The sequence below is a fragment of the Patiria miniata genome, unplaced genomic scaffold (assembly GCF_015706575.1).
Source record: "Patiria miniata isolate m_02_andy unplaced genomic scaffold, ASM1570657v1 HiC_scaffold_18, whole genome shotgun sequence".
Classification (NCBI taxonomy): Eukaryota; Metazoa; Echinodermata; class Asteroidea; order Valvatida; family Asterinidae; genus Patiria; species Patiria miniata.
Window position 1 is genome coordinate 5,695,533 of NW_024037056.1, and position 23,536 is coordinate 5,719,068.

Consider the following 23,536-nt stretch of genomic DNA (forward strand, 5'->3'; position numbering starts at 1 on the left):
ACCTGTCGGCCCCAAAAGCGACACGCTTCTTAAGACTGCCAAGAACAACCCACAAACCAAATTTCAAGTTCCGAGTTAACTGAGTTAACCTAACCAAAACATAACACACAGACTAGCGCGTGTTTATGGTGTAAATCGAGGACACAAACGTGCAACATAATCGATGAATCGAGGTCAGAAACCGAATCGAGGACTCCTGGGTTCGAAAACGTGTACAAAACCACTAAGCTGTTGCGAAAAAGTTAAAGTATAAACACAGGAAAAGGGAAGAGGAACACTGAGAAAATCCTCGATTTACACCATAAACAAACGTGCTAGTATGTATGTATGTAACACACCGACAGACATAATTTTACAGAAGGAATATACTATCGCAATATCCCTCTCCGGCTTACAGCCAGGGGGATAAAAACATTTGAAATAAGTTAAGTACGTATAGGTTAAATTTCCTGTCAAAAGTGGGTTTCCTTCTTTTTGCACCACCCTGTATATAGTGGCTTGGAAAATCTACTTTGTCCTGTTCATCAGACTCAAAACTGCCCATCCCGGCCCCTTTTCCCGTCTCTACCGCGCGTTTAATTTTACTGTCTTCTTTGTGGTTGCATTTGAACCGAACTTGAAAAATGATGAAACATCTGTTGCTGTTCAAATCGTTCTCTGGATTTGCGCTTTAATAAGAAAGTAATTGCACTTTGTCAAATCGTTCTTGTTGCTTTCCAGATACTGATTGTGCTGTATAACTCACCGAATTTAAATACTACTGTCAACTGAAAATCATGGAAAACACATCAGCTTCAGTGGACTTCCTCACATCAACTGCATCATCAAACACTTCTGTTGTCGATCAACAAACGCCCAATGCCGTCCACACGTTCTCAGTCGTGATCAACTTGATCCTCGGCATCATCGGTCTAATGGGTAACACCATCGTCGTGCTGACAGTGCGCAAGACAAGATCTTTCCACGACATCACCCACTATCTGATCGTGAGTTTGGCCATGTCTGATTTCCTCTGCTGCTTGTTCTTCATCTGCAGCATCTTATTCGTTGTCGAGGGCCGCCCAATTCAAGTGGACATCCCGCAGGGCTTCTTCGGCGAGATTTTCTGCAGGTTGTTCTGGAGTCTGCATCTGTTCTGGTCTGCGTTCTTCGCCTCTGCGTTCAATTTAGTGGTAGTGACTTTCGAGAGGTATTTTGCCATCGTGCATCCAATTGCATACGCTCGATCCTTCACCAAGAAACGGGGCCTGATGCTGGCCGTCTCGGCCTGGGCCCTTGGTTTTCTCCTGGAGACTGAGTTCCTGATCAGGTTCTACGTGAACGACTCCGGAGAGTGCATCTTCCCAGGTCTTGGCCCGGTCTGGTTCGCCAAGTTGATGTTCCTGAAATCCTTCGTCATCAGCTTTGTGGCCCCCCTAATATTCCTGGTCTGGGCTTACTACAAGATCCTCAAAACCATCCGTCAGGCGGCGGCGAACTCGGAGTGCCAAGAGGGCATGATGGGACAGCAGAGGGCTGCGCTGCGCGAGGCGAGCCGCCGAGTTGTCCAATGCCTCCTCATCATCACCACGCTCTTTATTCTCCTCCTGCTGCCCTCAGAGCTGGGCAACGTCTTTTTGTTCTTCGAGTTGCCCGTGGACGCGCGCTTGGGGTTCTGGGAGGTCTTCCGGACCCTGACCGTCATGAACTCGGTGGTGAATCCCGTGGTCTACGCCATCAGGTTGAAGAAGTTCCGTCGAGCCATGAAGGCCACGCTCTGTTCCTGCGTGAAAACACAGATACAGCAAGAGGATTCGACTGACACCAACGGCATTGGCTTGAACACAATTTACTCTACAACTGCCCCCTGAGCTAGAAGAGTTTTAGTCAAACGGCTGAATCAGAGTTAATGGGGATCATTTGCCAGCCCCTATACTCCACCCCATGTTTTTAAATATTGACATTAAAAAAAACATTTCCCCACACTATAGACCCCAAGACACTGCCGCTGGAACAAACTTTTGCCAGGGGGTGCTTGAATTTCTAAAGGACGGACTTAATTTGGAATATGGATGCTCTGTGGTACGGTGCAATCTGAGGCGATTCCTGGCCACTTTCATTTGACTTTTTTACCAAAAGGATTTTGAAATTATAAAGACAATTTATTTCATTATTTTGTTTAGAATATACTGTTGCTCTTAAACGTTGAACTGTACCCTGGTGAACCCTGTATTTCTTTATATCTAATTTTTTTGTTCCATTTAATTCTGAAAAATTGTATCATTATGCATGACATCGCATGTAAATATTATTGTTGCAAGGCTGCTTTCTCGCATTTAGTAAATACCTTCGTGTATGTTTTGTTTTATTTTCCGAGCCCCTACGGCGTGGGGTTACGGGGCCAGGGGCCCGCTTTAAGGCCCCGGAAAATGTTGGATTCTGGATGCACTGTGATGAAATATAAAAGCATAATTACAGTATTAAAGCATAATTATGCTGAATGAAATCGTCATAATTAATTCCGATTACGGCCAAAATTAAGCGCCCGAATACCGCCATGGCCTACCATGTTGATTAAGATAGAGCAGAATTTTTACTATGTCCATATAATATTGACGCCGGCCAAAAAAGCCGTAAAGAAGGGGAAAACCATATATTTTTAGAATTTTTACTATGTCAATATAATATTGACCCCGGCGAAAAAGCCGTAAAAAAGGGGGAAAACCATATTGCATAAACTCAAGGGACGTTTAAGACTAGTCTGTTACATCTGTCAATACTAATTAAAAAAATTGTATTAGCCATTATAATTATGTAAAGCACCAGAAAGAAGTGCACTTCAAAAGGTTATTTCAAATCTTATGTACAGAGTGAGTCCAAAACAATGTGACAAGTTAGAAAAAAAATCTTAAAAAGATATGTGACTCGCTCCATTTTAATAAGATATTAATAAATACCTTGGAGAGTTGATGGTTTCTGATTGGTCGAGACTCGATCACGTGGCCGGTCATTAACGGTGATAATGGACCGGCTTCAAAGATCAAGCGAATAAATGGCCCCTGAATCAGCATTGATCCAGCCCCGTTCAGCCCCATGCAAGCCAATGATTGGTCAAAATATAGTAACTGTCCTGCGGTAGCTTGTAACAATAGAGCACTGCACATGCGCTCAACCCCCATCGCGTGAGACTGACGCGCGCGTACGCCCTACAGTTGCTAGGGATGCGTGCGTGCGCGCGCGTAAGGAAGTTTTGAAACGACATCGTACAGCAGTGCAGTATAGTACTGAGGATGTTTACGACGAGAGCGTAGATCTACGATTTATTTTCTTTGAACACTTCACCCACCGACATATTTACCTTTCCTAAACCAAGCATCTTTGTAATTCCGGACACAAGGAATGTGTAAACGAGATTTCAGCTTCCTCCATCAGGCAAAGATATGAAAACATTGTTGTAATTTGTTTCGCTACGGCAGCAGTTTCTGTTGAGTTTACGTCGTTATAGCTGTTAAGCTAAAATATGGCCCATGAACATGAACACAAAAAAGTCTGGAAATATCGCCGAAAGAAAGTCACCAAATTGGAGCATTTTAACTGTTTATTTCGTTAAAAAGGTATTTATTAATGGGAATAACAGTGTGAGGATCCGGTCTTCACTGCGTGATAATGACCGGGTGTGGGGGTGACCGCTGTTAATGGACCTCTGTCCTCCAAAATTGACCAAAAATATTTGACCAACAATTGACCAAATGCCGTGCCGTCAATAAAATGCACTCTTGACAAAAGTTATCTGAAAGCGGGCTTTGATATTTTGAATGTGTCTGTCCCCGGAAAATTGACCAAAAAACGAGCCCCCCCCCCCCAAAGTTTTCTAACTAGTACCAAATTTGATTCAGTTTTGACTCAAAGTATTACAATCTCATTTTTATATCAATGCCTGTGTGTAATCTCTGGTTCTCACTCAGCTGAACAGCTTCAACGTATTTATGATTCCATAGGTAGCTGTACAAATTGTCTATGGACTATCCCCTTGCACAGCAGATTCGGCGATTAATTATGCAAAACATGACACTCGGTCGATGTCTGGACCTCGAGATTTTGACCATTCAGAGGGCGCCTGCAATATCGGGGCTTCGGTTACCGGGGTATTACAAACCCATGGCAGCCAAATTGACAAATCAACAGCCTAGTCCACATTGATGATCAAAATGACGTCACAATTCACAAGTCGACTCCGATTGGCTGGCGCGCGGGTTCGCATAAGATTTGCATTGCTCAAATAAATTATGTCAGACGTTGGTTACGGAGATGGCTCCGTTGTAATACTCAGACTAACTGTATAAATGAGTTACAATGCATAACTTCTGATAGCATGGATCAATTTCAGCCATTCTTTTTTTTCACAGGAGTGGAAGAACATGCTCCATTGCTGTATCAAATTCAATTGTTTTTGAAAGGGGAAAAATCATCAATCCAGATCACTTTCTTTTGGACTCAATCCGTATTTGCCTACGTTCAGAGTTTTGAGTCGGTTAAGGATTAAACAATTTCCAGAAATTGGACGGGGTGCTATTACCGGCATTGGCGCTTTCAATTAAAAATGACATCATGTTGCCGGTTTTTATATAATTAGAACACGTTTTGGGCTAAAATGAGAAGTTAACACTAGGTGCATAAATTAGGTAGATAACTTGCCTGTTCTTGAATAGTTCAGGGTATATTTCTTATGTGTTGTGTCATAAGTATGGGTTTTTAATTGTGTTATTTTATTTACATTAGAATAAAAAAGTAATTAATGTAACTGTGTCAGTTTTATAAGTTGGTGTCGATCTTTGGCCATTGTGATCTTAATCTGAAAAAAATGTTAATAAAGTTTTCTTATTGTGTGCAAAATATAAAAATATTTAAGCGTAATCTTCTGTATTGTCGATCTTGCTAAATTTAATAGTTCAGACTGCGCACATGCAGTATACCACGCGTCACGTCTATGCATATCGCATATGCATCTGTTTCTTACTTCCCAGAGTCCTTTGCGAAAAGTGGAACTTTTTGCCACGTGACCAAACTTTCTTGGATACGACGACGCAAGCGCAGTAGAATGTTTCAGCTAAATTAGTCTGGTTTCTTTGAACCGGATACTAGTGTTAAGATACAAGAAATACATGGAACCGTACACGCAGACGACAACGAAAATTTGTCAAGTTCAATTTCACTGCTGCATGCTTTCGTTTCAAAGGTATTTTTTGGTCGCATAAGTTCGAGACAGTGGGTAAAACCTGCATAGAATAAGACGTATTTTATTTGAAAATAGGTCAGACAATTGGCAATGTAGAAATTATTGGCTATATTTTGAAGAGCGACTCGAAATAGGCAAATAAATGGCGAGTCACTCTGGTCCGTCGCATCATCACGGCCACGGGCATGGCCATCACGCTACACACGCTCAAGTCCTCGCAAACCACATGAATCAACATGTCTTATTGAGTACCGAAGTAACCAAGTTCTTGAAGCAAAATACGAAGGTTCCGAAAGGTAGGTCCATGAAAATGTCACGGTCAATTTGTAGCAGCAGTTTTGCCTTCTCTGAACTCCCCCCCCCTTCCCTTTAATTCTATTATTAAATCTTGACTTGTTAAGTTGTTTTGGCCCACCTCACCTGCCCACATGAGGTTGCCAAACTTCAGAAAGCAAATTAAGAGTTTGGATGTTTGTAACGCCGGCGGTTAGGCCCTAGCACTCCAGCAAAAGCAGGGAATCAGGTTTTTGAAGCATGCCAACTTTCTGGATAGTAGGACTAGTATTTGAACTCGTAGGCTTGTAGCTTGCTAAAACTTGTAAATGTAAACACGGTAAAACTAAGGCCAAGTAAAAAACAACAACATGTTTAGCGTCCGGCTTTTTGAAGAAAAAAAAGGAGGCAGGGCTTTTTAAAATTTATTTTCAAGATAAACCGTTGGTTTTACACTTTTCAAAAATAGCCTACACAAAATTGAACAGACATGCTGGACAGGAGAATTTACATAGGGCCTACAACTTGTTTTTAGTTTTCTAGCAAGGTTAGTTATGAAAAAAAGTTCTTTAATTGCAAGAAGTTTTTTTTAGGGGTGGACCTTAATTGGTACAAGTACAAATCGATAAGATTTTGGGAGTGATCCAGATCTGGGTCTGGATGCAGTATGTTTCTTAAGGATTCTTCACCATTTATGTGAGTATTTCTTTTGGGTTTACTGACAATATGGTGAGGAATTGTTTAGCCTTGGTGGAGGTTTGTGCTCTGAGCGCTTTCTACTATTCTAGTTTACAGCAAGTTATGCCAGCTAAACAGGCTTATGATATTTTTCTTTGCAATAACCTAACTAGTTAGCAGGTGGTTTATAAAATGACATTAGACCTACTTTTCTTTAATCAGTTGGCAGGGCTAGACCAAAGATTTGGTTAAAGTGCAATTGCAGTTTTTAAATTAACTGAAGGGCCCTTTAGCAAATTTTGAAATGTTGACATATGGAGAACTTTGCCACCCATATGTGCAGAAAATCAAAGCCCTGCATGCTCTGCGGTCACACACAACGGTGCATTGACCTGGCGACCTGCACAGCCCCACTGCGCTGACCGGACTATACATAAACAGCAGGTCGATCCTCAGAACAAAAGTGCCCCTTGTTCTTCTCAACCAATCAAAACGGTTGTTACATGAATGGAAAGCTTATTGTGTTATCTTTCAGAAACCGTGCGAGGTAATTGTATGCGACCGAGTTCACACGTGTGCTGTTCGAAGAAGTAAACCCGCACCCTCAAAAATCGGGGAAATGTGCCGTGACCTCCATAGGAAACGCGAAATTTTCACGGAGTTGCCCGTTTTTCAATGAAAAAGTGCACATAATTATTCGCCTTTAACCATGAAGAAATTATATTCATTTGAAAGAGGAAAACCTATATTTTATGATGCGATGCGAGGAAGTAAGTTTAACCAACATCTTTTTGCGTATTAACGAAAGTTTGCTGAGAGCGCCTAGATATGAGCCAGTCTTCCCACGTAAACAGAGCTGCACTAGTGCTCCCTAGTTCTCCATATGATATTGTACTTAGGGCCGATTCTTAATTTGTTTCCTTCTTTATGTTTCCCCCAAAGCCTTGCCATACCGTGCGGACTGTATACGCCAGCGTACCAGCACCACGTGTGTGCCACACACTGTCTATGACTGGAATGAGCAATTCACACGCCGACGGAGCCACCTTACAAGGGGCTTTTTCACCCCACAGCAAGTGTCTTATGAGCCCATCGGAGATGTGGAGCTGGACTCCCGCAGCTTGGTTTTCAGAGTTTTCTCTGACTCTTTGCCCAAAAAGGTGTGATTTTTTTGTCAATTTGTATATTTATTTCCAATGAATTTCTATTTGTTTTTTTATTGATCATTTTGCTTCATTCCATTATATCTGTTCTTGTGTTCTCTGTTCAAAGAGAATTTGGGCATGTGCTTCTTTCAATTTTTTTTTAAGTCTTGATGTTTAAATCTTATATTTTAAGTGTGCTTTAATTGTTACTTTTGTATGTTTCAAATAAATTTAGTTAATTTTTACAAATTGTTTGCGTTCTTTTTAAAAAATTGTTTTTATTGAAGACTGGTTTAATTAAAAGGCAATCAACTTTTCATCAATGTTTGTATGATCATTGGTTTAGGATCCATCTATTCCTGCATCACCAGTAATGTATTATTTCCTGTAATGCCATTTCTATATTTTTTTTCTTTAGATGCAAGCAGCTAATTTCTTTTTTGGTAATCACAAGCTGGGCTTCACACCTCCAAAAACAGCGGAAAAGTCTGAACAAGCCTCAAAGGTGAGCATGGGCCTAAACTTTACCTAGAAACATAACTTTAATATGAAATGTACTTTTACTTTCACCCATACAATGATTATTTTATTCCTCCTTAATTTGAACTTACTAGTATTAAAACTAGGATCAGCTTGAATTATTTAGTTTAAAGGAAACATTCAATAGGATTTTTATGACTGAAATACATTTAAAGCAGCTTTCTTGCCATGTTACTTCGACTTTCCCCTCCTTTGCAGCAGTAAAAGGGATAAAATTTCAACATTTTAGTTTTTAATTTTATGCTAAGAAAATTTTCATATTCATGAGCCAAAGCATGATGTCATTCAAGGCAGAACAGTAGTGTCTCTATAGCTTTGTGAACATATATATATAACAAACTTTTCTTCATTTTCCGCTTTTCACCTGTTTATCATGTTAAACAGCTTGTTTCGACAATAATAGTGGACAATATTTCTTCAAAACTTTGTTGTGGGTAATTTTGAAAGACTACTTTTTGTACTGTTGATATGCTCTTTTGACAAGGAGTACCTTGTGTGACAAAAGCAAAATGTATTGATGAAAGGATTTGATAATTATTGAAAAATTACCACTTTCTTGCCACTTCCAATGAAAAAAATATTAAGATTTTGTATGTATTGTTGCAACACATAGTAATGTGCACGAAAACAAGATGAGCTGAATTTCCACTGCATGTTTCCTTTAAAGCCAGAGCCCATCATTTGCAGCTATCCAAAAACTAACTGACGTAATTATTGTTGAAAAACATACTTGGTTGAAAGATAGTAATGGGACTAAACTCCCTGAGAAATTATTCTTTCTGGCAAGCTGTCATTTTGAAAAAATCAACGAAAGAAGGCCTTTCCAATGGTGCGTCTGAGAAGCACCGTCGGAAATTTCCGTTTGTAGTTCGTTTTTTTTATTCGGCAAAGCGCGCGCAAGCGTTGACAACACGATCACACATGCGCGGGTGGTTGCTATAATTCGTTGGATCGGTGCGCGACATCGCATAGCTGCAATCAGCTCAGTGAGAACGTGTCTCGAGCGCTGAATGCAGGCCCGATTCAAAACATGATTCAGCAACTTTTGATTTGAAATCAAGATCCTAGAATGTTGTTTTTCTCGAAATATACAACTAAAGCTGAGCTGAAACTTCATCAGGTTGATTGTTCAGCACCCTTGATTAGATTTTTAGCACTTTTGTTGCTTCAAACGAACAAAATGCACAAATTACAAATGATGGACTATACCTTTAATGGTTTATTAAAATTGGTTTCGGGTCTTTTCAAACCTCTTGTCGATCTTTCAAATTCTCAAGCCCCACACACCCAAAGCGCCAGACAGCCAGCGTGTGATGAGCGGCCGAACATCAAAGCTTGACAAGGAGAGCATCTCCTCTGCGGGTTACACTTATATCAAGAAGTATCTTGAGGAGTCCGAGAAGATACTTGTGGCCGAGAGAGGCGGGCAGACTTTTGAGAAATGCGTGGCAGATTTAGAGGTGAGTGACTCCTGTAATGCTAAAAATACCTTGAAATCCAAATTTTTCTCATCACGAAAAAGGGGGGAGGGGTTGATTCAATAGCCACCCCCCTGTCAAAAAGTGTGGGGGATATCCCCCCTCCCCCCTCCCCCTCCCCCTCCCCCCTCCCCCTCCCCCCCCCCCCCCCCCCCCCCCCGGATCTACACCCCTTCACACGTGACTGTGTATTTACAAGGTTTCAACGGAATTCGCTCTTTTCACGCTTCCACCATAGGCATGCACAGCCTCGATCTGGCAAATTTACACAATAGATATAGCCGGTTCAGTGTTTCCCGTGTCGGGGTTCAGATCACTGAACCGGCTATTTTCGTTGTGTAAAGTTGCCAGATCGAGGCTCTGCATGCATATGGCGGAGCGTGAAAAGAGCGAATTGGCTTTCTTTAACTCTGGATATGCCACTGTAATGCATCTTTAAGATAAGGTCACATGATGATGACGTCATCACAACGTAACTTGTTTAGGAGCGACATTAATTGGGGGTCTGTGCCTAGTTTGAAGTCAATCTAATTGCTATTCATGTCAATTTTTAGCAATATTAGAAAAAATATGAAAATGTTAAACCTTCATACAAAAAATGAGTAAAAAAAGTAAAAAAAAAACCAGCTAATAATGACGATTTCTGACAGAATGCTAGACGGGAGAGTGAGACCACCGGCACTCAGCAGAGCACCGTTACGTTCTGTCCACCGGCTGGCTTGCCTTATGGAGGGACGCTAGGCATGACTTCCTCCCAGTACAGCCAGGCTAGGGCGGCCAGCGTGATGTCCACCGATTCCATGCGGAGTGATGTCAGCACCAGGACTGCCTCCAAGACCAAGCCCATTGATGATGACGTCGAGGAGGAACTCATGAGGTGAGCACCAACAAAATGTGCTGAGCACGGAAAATATTTGCTTTAAAGGGAATGTACATCATTGGCTTTTGCTGTAATTTTCAGAAATGAAATATTTGAGGGGTTAGTATAATAGATCAAATATTGTTACACTGACATTCTTGAAGTTTTGTGTTCGAAAAGGTTGGAAAAACCGAGAAAAACAAAAATGTTCAAGTAGTCTGGTTCCCTGACTCCACACAAGATAAAATGGATCAATTTATAGATGATGGAAAATTGTAAGGCAAGGGAACCAGTCTAGCTGGCCTGCACCCGTTCAGAAACATGTAACCAATAGCAAACAAAATTTGGAATGAAAAAAATGGTAAATTTGGAGCAGTATAGTTGAAAAATAGCTAGGTTTTTCCAACGCTGGTCGGCCGACCACCGTTGGAAATGTATACAAAAATACCATTTTCTTGAAAATGACTTCACACCAGGTTCCATAATTTTACAAGATGCTTGAGACTGTCATTTACCAACATCCTAGTAAGGTATTTCGTAAAAACCTGGTAGTTTTATTTTTCGATGTTTGCAAATGTTGTATATTCCCTTTAATACCAAAAACAGATTACCAGCCAAAAAGTAATGCAGTGTCTATTGCTTGTGACTGTCAGCTGATATCTGCTTAGTACGTCATTTGGTTGAGCAATAATTTCTGCCGTATTGAGCATAATTTCTTCTTTGCAAAAATTTTGCCAATTTTGCTTAAGCTGTGAAGCACAAAACTATGCTTGGCACGGAAAATATTGGCTTAGTGAAAACAGGTTACGTGTCAAAAACGATATGCTGGCAATGATAGCTTGTGACTGTTTCTCAAGTGACTTTTGGTTTTAGCACTTACACTTGCTACACACTATTTGTTTTGCATAGCAGTTCAACTGGGGCTAAGGAAATCTGGTACGTAATGAATGATGGGTTGTCAGGGTTTAAGTCAAGTTTAATCAAACCACCTCCAGTTGGAATTCCATACTTTCCAAAATGTTGACCACTTTTTCTCAGTAGTAAACTCACAAAGACCTAACTTTCGTACTAAGCTTCAGTTAAGACCATTAGGTCTCTCTTTTTTATCTTTACACTTGTTTATATTCATGAAGTGTAGAAATAGAATTCTTTCCTTTCCATGGATGGGCATTGATAATTCATTCCATTCTCCCCAAAGTGCAGAGTGATGAATTTCCTCAAAAGGTATAATTATACACTGCTGAGCCAAACGTCGCCTCATTTTGTTCATCACCAGGCAACGGTTCATTTTATATACTTCATTTATATACTTCATTTTTCATAAGTCAGAAATTTCGGACTTATGAGGCGTCGGACTTATGATACGGCCCCATTTATTCATGAAGTGCAGTAAACCTTTGATAGAATCATTTCCTTTTTACGGATGTGCTGTCATTCACTTACTTCCTCCCCACTGAATTTCCTCAACAGGTAATACACAGCTGACTGAGCCAAACGCTGCCTCATTTTGTTCATCCCCACGCAACGGTTCATTTCATACTTCTTCTTTTTTTTTCAATAAAGTTCAGTAAACCTTTCATAGAATAATTACCTTTTTGCAGAAGTGGTTTCTTAATTTATTTTACCCCTCTCATCAAAATGCAGACTGAATTTCCTCCGCAATCACAAAGCTGTTGCAGAGAGACTCAAAGCCATCCACCGTGTACTCAACGCCCTGCACAACATGAAGAGCAAAGATCTGAGAACCAGGGTTCCCTTGTCCCACGAGATGGTCAAATTCCTGTACCGTCACGTCCCTTACGAGAGACCAGTTTTCAGGTGACCCATTTTTAACTTTAAATCTCATATCGTCTGGTTGTCCAATTGAACGTGAAATTGGAAAACTTACATGCATGTTGCAATTGTCTGTGATAATATTTTCTGTCATCCATTTGTGATGACGAAGCCAATTATTTTTCTAGAGAGCCCCAGGCACTTTTTTGATAGCCTGATAGAAACCTGTCACATTGAGTTTTGCTCATTGGATTGAAATAATTATTTCAAAGAAATCTAAATCATTTCATTAATTTTAATGTCTGAACTGTACTCCTCTGGAAACCGCTGTTGTCTTTGCATAACTCTATTGATTTCTGTTCTCATACTTGGTTAGTTGGTGGTTTCCACAAATTTGAGTTCAAATAGTGCAGTAACAGATCTAGAAGCGGGGGTGGGGGGGGGGAGGGTGGGGAGATCCACCCCCCCCCCCCTTTAATCCGGTGTCTAATGTTATGAAACTAGTAAAATGGATCCAGAAATAATAAATGGAATTTAAAGTTCCTAAATATATTAATATATTCGATGCCCAACAAAGCAACATAGATTTCATTGGGGGAGGGGGGGGGGGGGTGTGCGTGTGTGCGTTCGGTTGTGTCTAAGACTCGACCCTCTCCCCCTTTATATCAACCCCTCCAACAAACTGATAAAGTTTTAGCTCTGTGAATGCTTTATATTCTGAGAAAACAATATTCTAGGATCTCGATTCAAAAGTTGCCGAGTCACATTTTAAATTGTGCCTGAAAATTGTCGAAATCAGCGTGCGGGACACGTTCTCATTCAGCCAATTGCGCGATGTCATGCACTGAACCTACAAATTATATTAACTACGTGGGAGTGTGCGCACGTCAACGCTTGCACTACTAACAAACTACAGAAATTTCCAGAAAAGTGTGTGAAAATGACCTTCTTTTATTGTTTTCTTCAAAATGACAGCATGCCAGAAAGAATAATTTCACAGGGAATTAATTAGCGCCATTACTTTCTTTAAACCAAGTATGCTTTTCAACAATAATTTCGTCAGTTACATTTTTGGATAGCTGCAAATGATGTGCTCTACCTTCAACTTGCTATTGACTTGAGGAAAACTTTGCAAACAGGTTGTACTTAATTATTCCTTTTCAAACGGGCACTCTTTTCTTTCCCAGTCGACTTGCGAGAACCACAGGCCAGCAAGCTACCGCATCCACAGCCACAGCCCCAATGGATCCCATCCAGTCCTCAGACACAGTCAGCTCTGCTGATTTCAATCCAGGAGCAGCCACAGCCATGATGAGTAAATGGACTTCCAAGTCTCACCTCGGCAATCGGTCCACTGCTAGTGTTAAACCCGCCGACGTACCACCTCTGTCATCTACACCAGTACAGTGGAGAAAGTACGTCTGCACCCATCACTCAAATTGGATACAATTTTTTAAAGACAATTCTGTTGTGTTAATCCTAATATATATTTGAAAGTTTGAAAAGTTTTGTTAAAGAGATGCAGAAAGTTGGTAACTAAAGGTATATTATAACTTTAAGAATTGCAGTTTTAATTTTTTTTTTTTCATTTTGTTCTGGAACTTTCCCCCTTCAAGGCTGAACGTAATTTTCTTCAATATCTGGTTTTACAAAGTCTTCAGATTGTAGCTTTGTCTCTTTGATCCAAATATACAAGAAAAACAGTTTGAGAAAAGTTTTAGTTTTTACGAAGACTTTTGAAGAAAAGACCAATTCACTCAATTCATTCAACTTGTTACAATTCAATCTATTTAAAGTTATTATCTAACATTTTAAAATCATCTTTTTACAAAAAACTATGATTTTGTGATTGAAAACAAAGAATTCTTTTTGTGTTCATATTAAAAGCCTAATATTTTTTCTTTTTTTCATGAGGTTTTTGTAAATATTCTAAAGAAATTATATATTATGCAGGGGCAGATCTAATATGATAAAATGATGATGTAGATTTAATACAGGTTTCCACGTGTCTTAAGAGAACTCAATTTTGGTGCTTGACAGAAAAATAATGCCGGGGCGTTAACATGCAGTTGAAAGCAGCTTTTGAATGACTCCGAAGGATATTTCAAACATCATCTGAGGAGACAATTCCTCCCAGTTTGTACAATCCATTTCACAAATTGACCTATCGCTTTGCGAGTTAGCCACGCCCCTTAGACAACCCCATGGAATTTTGTACGTTAAGTTTTATTTGTCTCAGATTTTGCGTGTTCTACGTCCATTTGTATATCATGTAATTGGACAATATTTCATAACTGCGTTGACACGATTCAAACGCGATAGGTTAATTCCAACCAAACTGTGTAAGTGTCCATTACCAAATACCTTGACAGCTGAGGTGCATCTCTCTACCTTTTTCCATGTCTCAGATTTCGGCAGAACCTACCCTCCTTGCATCACAAGTCCCGTCCCTCAGACAAGGAGCACAGACTGGAGACTTGGGAGGACTTTCTAGCCGTCCAGACCTCCACTGGCCCCACTGCTGGCCAACAGACACACAGGGGCAGTCTGGCCAGCCAAGGTGAGCCACTGAATATTTTCCAATTGTCAGTCTTTATTAAGAGGCTATTTGGTTACGGCTCGATAGTCTGAAGTACCATTGGTCCGAAGTCCCATTGGTCCGAAGTCCCATTGGTCCGAAACATAATACTGTGTAGTTCCACTTGTTCAGGTTGACTGACCCTAACCCTAATCCTATGGGGCGTCTGACCAATGGGACTTCGGACCAATGGGACTTCAGACCAATGGAACTTCGGACCAATGGGACTTTGGACCAATGGTACTTCGGACCAATGGTACTTGGGACCAATGAGACGTTTATACCAATGGGACGTTTATACCGATGGAACACATAGAGCAATAGACCAATGGTACTTCGGACCAATGGTACTAATGAGACCAATGAGACGTTTATACCAATGGGACGTTTATACCAACGGAACGCATAGAGCAATAGACCAATGGGACTTTGGACCAATGGTACTTCGGACTATAGAGACGTCCCCCTATTTGTAACCAAATAATGAAAAATTTGCGGAAACACCATGTGCGAATAATTTCTCAACTAAGAGAATGGTTCTGAAAAAAACCAGAGGTATAAACTTGAGAGATTATCAAGTTGAGAAATTATTCGCACATGGTATTTCCGCAAACCTTTCATTATTTAGTATCTCCACCATGCAAAGCCTCAAATCTTACTTAACCTGTCCCCACAAAATGAGCTTATTAAAAAGTTGGAAATTGCCATGTTGAAGTACAGTGGGGCAAAACCAAAACTCGAAGGGTGGTCGATTTGTTGGTTTTCAGGTAAACCTTAATCTTTAGGCGAAAAAAAAACAAACATGTTTAGCATCCTGCCTTTTTGAGAAAAAGGAAGCGGGAGGCCCTAGCTTTTTTTTTTCTCCAAAATAGCCGACTGACCCGGCTATTTTTCAAGATGGCCGCCAGTTTTCTTTAACTGACCGCCATTGGATTCAGGAAATGACATAACAGCTGTACATGGGCCAGATGCAACAGATAAAGAGGCCAAAATGATGTCACTGTTGAAAATTATCATTTTTTTGTGTTTTTTTGTGGCCTCCAAAATGGAAGCGGGTGGGAACGCTAAACATGTTTTTTTTTTATTTCACCTTAAGTTCTGTTTTTCTTGTCTCCAACTTCTTTGCTCTGTCAAAACCTATTGCATCCCCTCATTATAAGTTGACAGTTCATTGTCTGTTACACAACTGCACAACTGCAGGATTTTAAGTGCCATTTTCTCAAGATTCAGTTTTAGTATACGTTGGTGGTCTGTTTTTCTGTTACTGAACTCAGTACCCCTTAATGCTGTTTACCATTGAAAAGATCTTGTTCTGCAGAATCCAGATATGTAAATATCTCAATTCTTAAAAAGTCAAACTTTTAGCTCATTTTGTGACTTTTTCTCCCAAATTTGCTACTGTGAATAAAAATTGTCCAATTGTAAAATTAGACTGCTTCTGGAATCAGTATGTTGGTGTCATACTGATGAAATTTTATTGAACCTGAAAACCTGGTCATATTAAGCCAAATGTCAGATTTTGCGTCTCACTCATCCCATATTTGATTTCTTCATTAACCACATTCCTTATCTCATCAAATAAATTACAGTGGGGACCGACCGACAAGTTAAAGTTAAAATAAAGTCAAACAAAGAAATTGAGTTCCAATTCTAATATCCACAGCAAAGAGTTTTCACAGTTAAGGCAAAAATAAAATAGTCGGTCTCTGGTCGGACCAAAGATCCGGAATCATGCAGCGACGCTATTAAATTTTTATTTTTTTTTGCTTTTTATTATTTATGTTTCATGCTTGGATTGTACAGACAAGGTGGGTACTGTTTTGCTTTTTTGTGTGTCCTCATATACATTGGTGTCCTCCATCATTTGCCTTAATTGGTGCCCTCCATCACTTGCCTTTGTGCAAGGTCCCCATTCCTTGGTGCTCATTGGTACAAAAATGTGAGCTGATTTGCCTTAATTGGTGCCCTCCATCACTTTTGCTTTATATTATTTTTTTCATGCTTGGATTGTACAGACAAGGTGGGTGCTATTTTGCTTTTTGTGTGTCCTCATAAACATAGGTGTCCTCAATCATTTGCCTTAATTGGTGCCCTCCATCACTTGCCTTTGTGCAAGGTCCCCATTCCTTGGTGCTCCTTGGTACAAAAATGTAAGCTGATTTGCCTTAATTGGTGCCCTCCATCACTTTTGATTTTTATCATTTTTGTCATGCTTGGATTGTACAGACAAGGTGGGTACTATTTTGCTTTTTTGTGTGACCTCATATACATAGGTGTCCTCCATCATTTGCCTTAATTGGTGCCCTCCACCACTTGCCTTTGTGCAAGGTCCCCATTCCTTGGTGCTCATTGGTACAAAAATGTGAGCTGATTTGCCTCGGCAATTGGTGCCCTCCATCACTTTTGCTATATATTATTTGTTTTTCATGCTTGGATTGTACAGACAAGGTGGGTACTATTTTGCTTTTTGTGTGTCCTCATATACATAGGTGTCCTCCATCGTTTGCCTTAATTGGTGCCCTCCATCACTTGCCTTTGTGCAAGGTCCCCATTCCTTGGTGCTCATTGGTACAAAAATGTAAGCTGATGCAGCAATAGAGATTGCTGTTGTAGCTACCGCGGAAATTTGAAAAAAAAGAAGAAAGATTGACGCGCATGATTAAAATCAACGCGCGCTGACCAGAGACTGACTCTTTTTTGTTGTGTAATCAGCACTTGTTTATTAGGTTTCTCAACTCTTTCTTCGGTGTTTTCCTGGAGATAAATTACATCAACCCATTATAATAGTCTTGTATTTTGTTCTACATCTTCATTCTTTGGTCTCCTCCTGGCTCCAGGTCATGTCAACCCACATGCCCTCGGCTTTGGCAAATGGATGGCTACTCATCATCGTCACCACCCTGAACGAGATCACCACCATCACCAACACCACCACCAAACACCAGCAGCCAAGCAGCCGTACTGGACAACCATGGCAGTGTCAAGTGCTGACAAAGGTTGGTAAACAGGCATTATATGGGACCAGATTCAATCAAGTGAATGATCACAGTGATCGAGATTTCGAAATCAAAACTTGACTTGAATTTTTAACAAAGCAGACAAGGAGCGTCGTTATGGTATACATAATAACCGTTGACACTGATTTTCAGGAAAGTTCAGTCAAGTGAGTCAGTGGTTGAGATTTTGAAATCAAACCTTGAAATTTCATGATTTAAATTTTTAACGAAGCAGACAAGGAGCGTCGTTATGGTAAACATAATAAAACTGATTTTCAGGAAAACCCAGATATTCAGGTCCTTGATGCTTTCCAAATCCCCAAAATTGTTAGCCAATTGATGATGATTATGACGGTCTTCAATCTTATAATAAAGAGATTGCAGGTTGAATTCCATCTCCAAACAAATTCTATACTAGGCCCAAATTTATACCTGTTTTTTTTTTGCCTGCTGAGCTCCATATCCCTGCAGTCAAAAGACAAGTTCAGACTTCTGGTAGCAGCTCCCAAACAGGCTCAAATATATATTTATTCAAACCAAAAATCTGTTTTCTTGCCTGTTGATCATCTAGTTAAGAGACAAGTTCAGACTTCTGGCAGCAGCTCCCAGACAGATGCCGTAGATCCTGAGAAGACCTTAATCACACTCAAGGAGAACTTCTTGAAGGTTCAGAAGAAGATGGCCAGGGAGTCACTCACAGACATTGAGAGGATGGAAAGGTTTGCACAGTTATAATGGAGTTTGTCCCAAGTCAATCACAAGTCAGTCTCAAGTCTGCCACAAGTTAGTTACAAGTCAGTCACAAGTCAGTCAAAAGTCAGCCAAAAGTCAGTCAAAAGTCACTCACAAGTCAGTCAAAAGTCAATCACAATTAAGTTAGTCAGAAGTCAGTGAAAAGTCAATCACAAGTCAATCACAGAAGTCAGTGAAAAGTCAATCACAAGTCAATCACAATTAAGTTAGTCACAAGTCAGTCAAAAGTCAATCACAATTAAGTTAGTCACAAGTCAGTCAAAAGTCAATCACAATTAAGTTAGTCAGAAGTCAGTGAAAAGTCAATCACAAGTCAATCACAATTAAGTTAGTCACAAGTCAGTCAAAAGTCAATCACAATAAAGTTAGTCAGAAGTCAGTGAAAAGTCAATCACAGAAGTCAGTCAGAATTCAGTGAAAAGTCAATCACAATTTAGTTAGTCAGAAGTCAGTGAAAATTCAGTCACGTCAGTCACAAGTCAGCGAAAAGTCAATCACAAGTCAGTCACAAAAAGTCAATCGCATGTCACTCAAAGTCACTCGATCACAAGTCAATCATAAGTCAGTCACAAGTCAATCACAAGTCCAGTCACAAGTCAATCACAAGTCAAGACACAAGGGGATGAACAATTTAAGAAAGCCTTTTTCACAGGTTCACTTTCTCCAACAGAGACAATTATGCCAAATACAAAATTAGATTTTATGGTTTCATCAAAAAAATAATTATCTGGGAAGATTGATTATGATTAGTGATTTGTTGTCTTTTTAGAGAGCGTTGCCGCACATTCCGTCAGAAGTTCCATGCAGCCAATGAACACCCAGTCTGGGAGATTGCCGTCCAACACATGAGGGAGGCTCCTCAGATCAGCCGGCAGCTGGCCGTGGCCGACGACAGTGACATGAAGGAGATCAAACCATCCAAATGGTCAGATTGCAAGACAGTGGAGTAATAATGTTGGTTTGATTTTCTGGAGGAGGGGTGAAGAGATACCCTGAGTGTTTGGTCGTAGTTTCTGACTTCTTCACATTTTTAAGGGGGGGGGGGGGGGCTGTACCTCTTCATCCCATCATAGTTACACTTTTGCCTCAGGGGAAAATAATACATTCTTGTTTTTAAAGAGTGAGGATTATCATTAGTTAAAAAATAAGATGTGTAACAGTTCTTTTGCTAAGGCTTAGATAGGCTTAGATAATCTTAGATAATCTTGTAGTAATAAGCTATCCACCATACCTTAGTATAACCCAGGCCAATTAAGTCGCACTGAAATACATTCTATTTGGATGTCCTTTGAAGGTACATTGATTTGAAGAAAGAAGTAGAAGATGTGGTGGGGAAGGATGACCCCGTCATCAACAAACTCACGCAGAAACTTGCGAGGTGGTCTCTGGAGGATGCCAAGTCCATCCCTAATGCCAAGGTGAGTCTGACGCGCGCCTCAATGCTCTACTCTCTCCCAACCGACACTTTATAGTATATTCGCTACAAATGTTGGATGACTTCAGTGCACTCTTGCAGCCCCAATTGCAGGGGGTTAATGTACCTCCTAGGTGTCCAAAGCTTGAATGCCACTATGCCAAACTCGCCTGCCTTCACCTCAACCTTCCACCTTTCCAACCATCAACATTTAGATACCAACCCCCCTTATCCCACCTAATTAACTTTCCTTCATTGCAACTTTACGCAACCTAATAGCAAGATGTGCACACCCTGAACCCAACCCCCATCCAACCCCCACCCCATCCCTTTCTTCCATCTCCATACCCCTTCATCTCTAGGAGAAGTTGTGTCTCTTTGTCCATTCCATCACCCAAACACAGCCTCTTACTTCACCCATTCCTTGCACCCACCCATCCCAAGCTACCCACACCCAGAACCCCGCCCATCTTGCACCACCTTGCCCTTTCTTTTCCCCTCTTGCACCCATCCATCTCAAATTTCCTTCCACCGTTGCAATCTTATCTCCAGCAGCTCTGCCTCTTTTTCATGCCCATGCCAGCCAGAGAGCTCCCGACAGATTGCTTGCAACTCCTTATATTCATCCTTGCACCCACCCATCCCAAGCTACCCACACCCAGAACCCCACCTATCTTGCACCACCTTGCCCTTTCTCTCCCATTTCTCATCCATCCATCTCGACCACAAAGTTCCTTCCACCCTTGCATCCTCATCCCTAGGAGCTCTGCCTCTTGGTCAGGCCCATGCCAGCCAGAGATCCCCCGACAGATTGCTTGCAGCTCTTTATATTCATCCTTGCACCCACCCATCCCAAGCTACCCACACCCAGAACCCCACCCGATCAAACCCCACCCCGCCCTTTCATTCCACCCACACCCATCCATCTCACCCTCACCCTTCCTCCTTCCACCCATCCCTAGGAGAAGCTCTGCCTCCTGGTCATGTCCATGCCCGCTAGCGAGCTCCTCACAATCGAGATGCAGCAAGCCGTCCAGTTTGTCTTAGAGCACATCCTCTGGGCTTCCCGTACTTCTTTCTTGCAGTGGCTCAATCATCGCAAGATTCCTGTCATCATCCAAACAGCACATTGAGTGGCCACTAACTTTGGCATTTTAACAAGGAACCTCAATTGACAGCATCTCTAATAGCCCCACAGCCAAACAACCTGCTCGCCAAAATCCAACACTTGCAGTAACCAACAATATATTAATTCTTTGCTCTTCAAAAAGATAGATTAGATTAGATTAGAAATTTTATTGCCCGCATCATAAAATACAGATAGTTTGTTTTCATTGGCACATTTAAGACTGTAAAATTTAGTTGGGACTTCAATTAATTTTAATTAACTTACATCTCGCCGTATCTCCAAAACTATATGGACTACTCCCCAGAAACTTAAGAACTGTTGCATGTTGTACTGTCCAGCTTTCTATCCATTTACAATTTTTTAGAAAAATCTCATTTCTAGCTACATTTATAATCAACCTTCGCTAACAGGCCTGCACGTGGGATTTTTGCACAGACAAAAGAAACTGGCAATTTTTGTTTTTATCGCACCTTATCTCAAAAGCTATTCAGTCTTGAAACAATGGGAGCTATACAGCTTTCTATCCATGTAAAATATTTCTGAAGTACTTCATTATCAAAGATTAAAATATAACTGTTTCCATTATTCTCGTATCCTTATCAACCCAGTGAAATCCACATGCCAACAAAAACATATCTGTAATAGCTACCTTTCAGAGTCTGTTTATTAAAGCAGGACGTAGCTTGCGAGGTCGTCGCGATCTCTTCATTAAGCGTTGCGGCTAAATCCCTCGGCTCATGCTTAACAAACAGACTCCGACAGGTACCTATTATTTCTATGTCTTTGAGTCAATACAACAGAGTCCAATATCAGTTGTCATGCTGCTAAAAACGAATTTGATAAATGGTTACGGTGGGTTTTATTCAAAGTTCAGTTTGAAGCACCTTTGTGAGTATAATTGTAATTACAATACATTTTGAACTTTACTGTTTTTAAATTTTTTTAATTTTTGAATTTTGCAGTTGAACTGCATTAATAACATTTCAATATCGGACAGTTCACAAGCATCTTTCCTGAAAACCTGTCATGTGACTTATCATGTGATCACATTTCCATGTTCTATAATAGAATTTATGACTACGGTCAAAATACCAAATCACAAACCGATACAAAACGTGAACATAACTTTACAAAAAAATCATGTCTGTTAAATATACTAAGCTTCTTCTTACAACACTATATTTTTTTGTGGTTATACTAAAAGAGTTCAGGTAAGTTATGATATCTTTATGATCAAGAATACTATGAGTTTTGCCATCAACAACATGGCAGTACAACGGAAACAATATACCTCAATACTAACATGCCACTGAAAGCGTACAGCAAAAGTACATGTGTAGATGACGCTGTTTAAAGGCATACACTGTAGGATCATTTGCAACAAGTCAAAAACGAAACTGCCAAAATATTATGAAATATCCTACTTGATTGTAAATAAATAATAGGATCAAACATCCTGTGAAATTGTTTCGCCTAGTATGCTGTCACTTTCAAGAAAAGAGGAATAAATCATACTTTCTCTAGCAATGGTTAAGCCAAACAAAATATATTTCTGCTTCCGGTTTTCCTACCTACCCTATTCTGACAGCCCCTACCCTATTTTTTTTATGGGAAAAATGAGGAAAAAACACCCCAAAACCATCCATTACTACCTTTTACCCTTGACTACACGCAGACGCCTCCATATGATCGTACGCAAAAATCCCCCCCCCCCAAAAAAAAAATAACTCCCTACCTTCCTACCCTGTTTTCGAATGTCATGTAATCGGAAGCAGAACTACGATTTGTGTTTGGCCTTAGGACCTAACCATCACGCTGTCAAAAGAATTTACGTTGAGAAAAATCAACATGCATTTTCAAATTTTCTCAAAAAGTGTAATATCCACTGAGCTGAAATCTTCAAGGTGTTGAACATTCTTCATTGGATTTTGAGTGGTATTATTACTGGAAACAACTGAAACGCACGAACAGAATATGATCCTATATGCCTTTAAGTCAGCCAGGAAAGAACACATCAAACGATTGTTGGCACTGAGTGGAAATGTATTTTTTTTTAAAATACAAAATGAAAATATACAAAAAAATATTTAAAAAAATTATAGTATTGTTCTGCATTTTGGAAGCTTAGGGCAATTAATTTTTTTTAAAATTTAAATATTGAATGAAATTTGACATATGAAGAAAAATGCCCAAAATTATCCGTTATTTCTTGAATGCCACACTGCCTCAATCCTGCAAAATCCTCCAGCAATCACTGGTCAATATGTTGCGGCATAGCCAGTGACATCCTGGAGCAGTGCGAAGGATTTCAAGTATAATCTAGGCCAAAATTTATGCACGGCTGAGCATAAACAACACAAGTTCCGGCCCAAGACCTTGACACAGTGTACCCTCCAAAATCAGCCACACATTTTTGCCATATAGCCTCAATCCTGCAAAATCCTCCAGCAATCACTGTCAATATGTTGAGGCATAGCCAGTGACATCCTGGAGCAGTGCGAAGGATTTCAAGTATAATCTAGGCCAAAATTTATGCACGGCTGAGCATAAACAACACAGGGTCCGGCCCAAGACCTTGACAAAGTGCATCCTCCAAAATCAGTCACATATTTTTGCCATATAGCCTCAATCCTGCAAAATTCTCCAGCAATCACTGTCAATATGTTGCGGCATAGCCAGTGACATCCTGGAGCAGTGCGAAGGAT

General features: G+C 40.4%; 2 protein-coding genes across 2 annotated transcripts; both read left to right on the forward strand.

Annotated features, from left to right (window-relative positions):
• Positions 1-725: 725 nt before the first annotated feature.
• On the forward strand, positions 726-2,104 carry LOC119724396 (somatostatin receptor type 2-like). Its single transcript, XM_038195427.1, has one exon. The coding sequence runs from the start codon at positions 777-779 to the stop codon at positions 1,848-1,850; it is 1,074 nt and encodes a 357-aa protein (XP_038051355.1). The 5' UTR covers positions 726-776; the 3' UTR covers positions 1,851-2,104.
• A 3,046-nt stretch (positions 2,105-5,150) lies between these two features.
• On the forward strand, positions 5,151-21,410 carry LOC119724397. The gene is made up of 13 exons (XM_038195428.1): positions 5,151-5,511; positions 7,109-7,326; positions 7,730-7,816; positions 9,129-9,311; positions 9,980-10,206; positions 11,833-12,006; positions 13,149-13,376; positions 14,370-14,521; positions 17,377-17,535; positions 18,107-18,254; positions 19,058-19,213; positions 19,583-19,706; positions 20,665-21,410. Exons 1-13 carry the CDS (start codon positions 5,358-5,360, stop codon positions 20,833-20,835), a joined length of 2,181 nt encoding a protein of 726 aa, XP_038051356.1. The 5' UTR covers positions 5,151-5,357; the 3' UTR covers positions 20,836-21,410.
• The last annotated feature ends 2,126 nt before the right edge of the window (positions 21,411-23,536 follow it).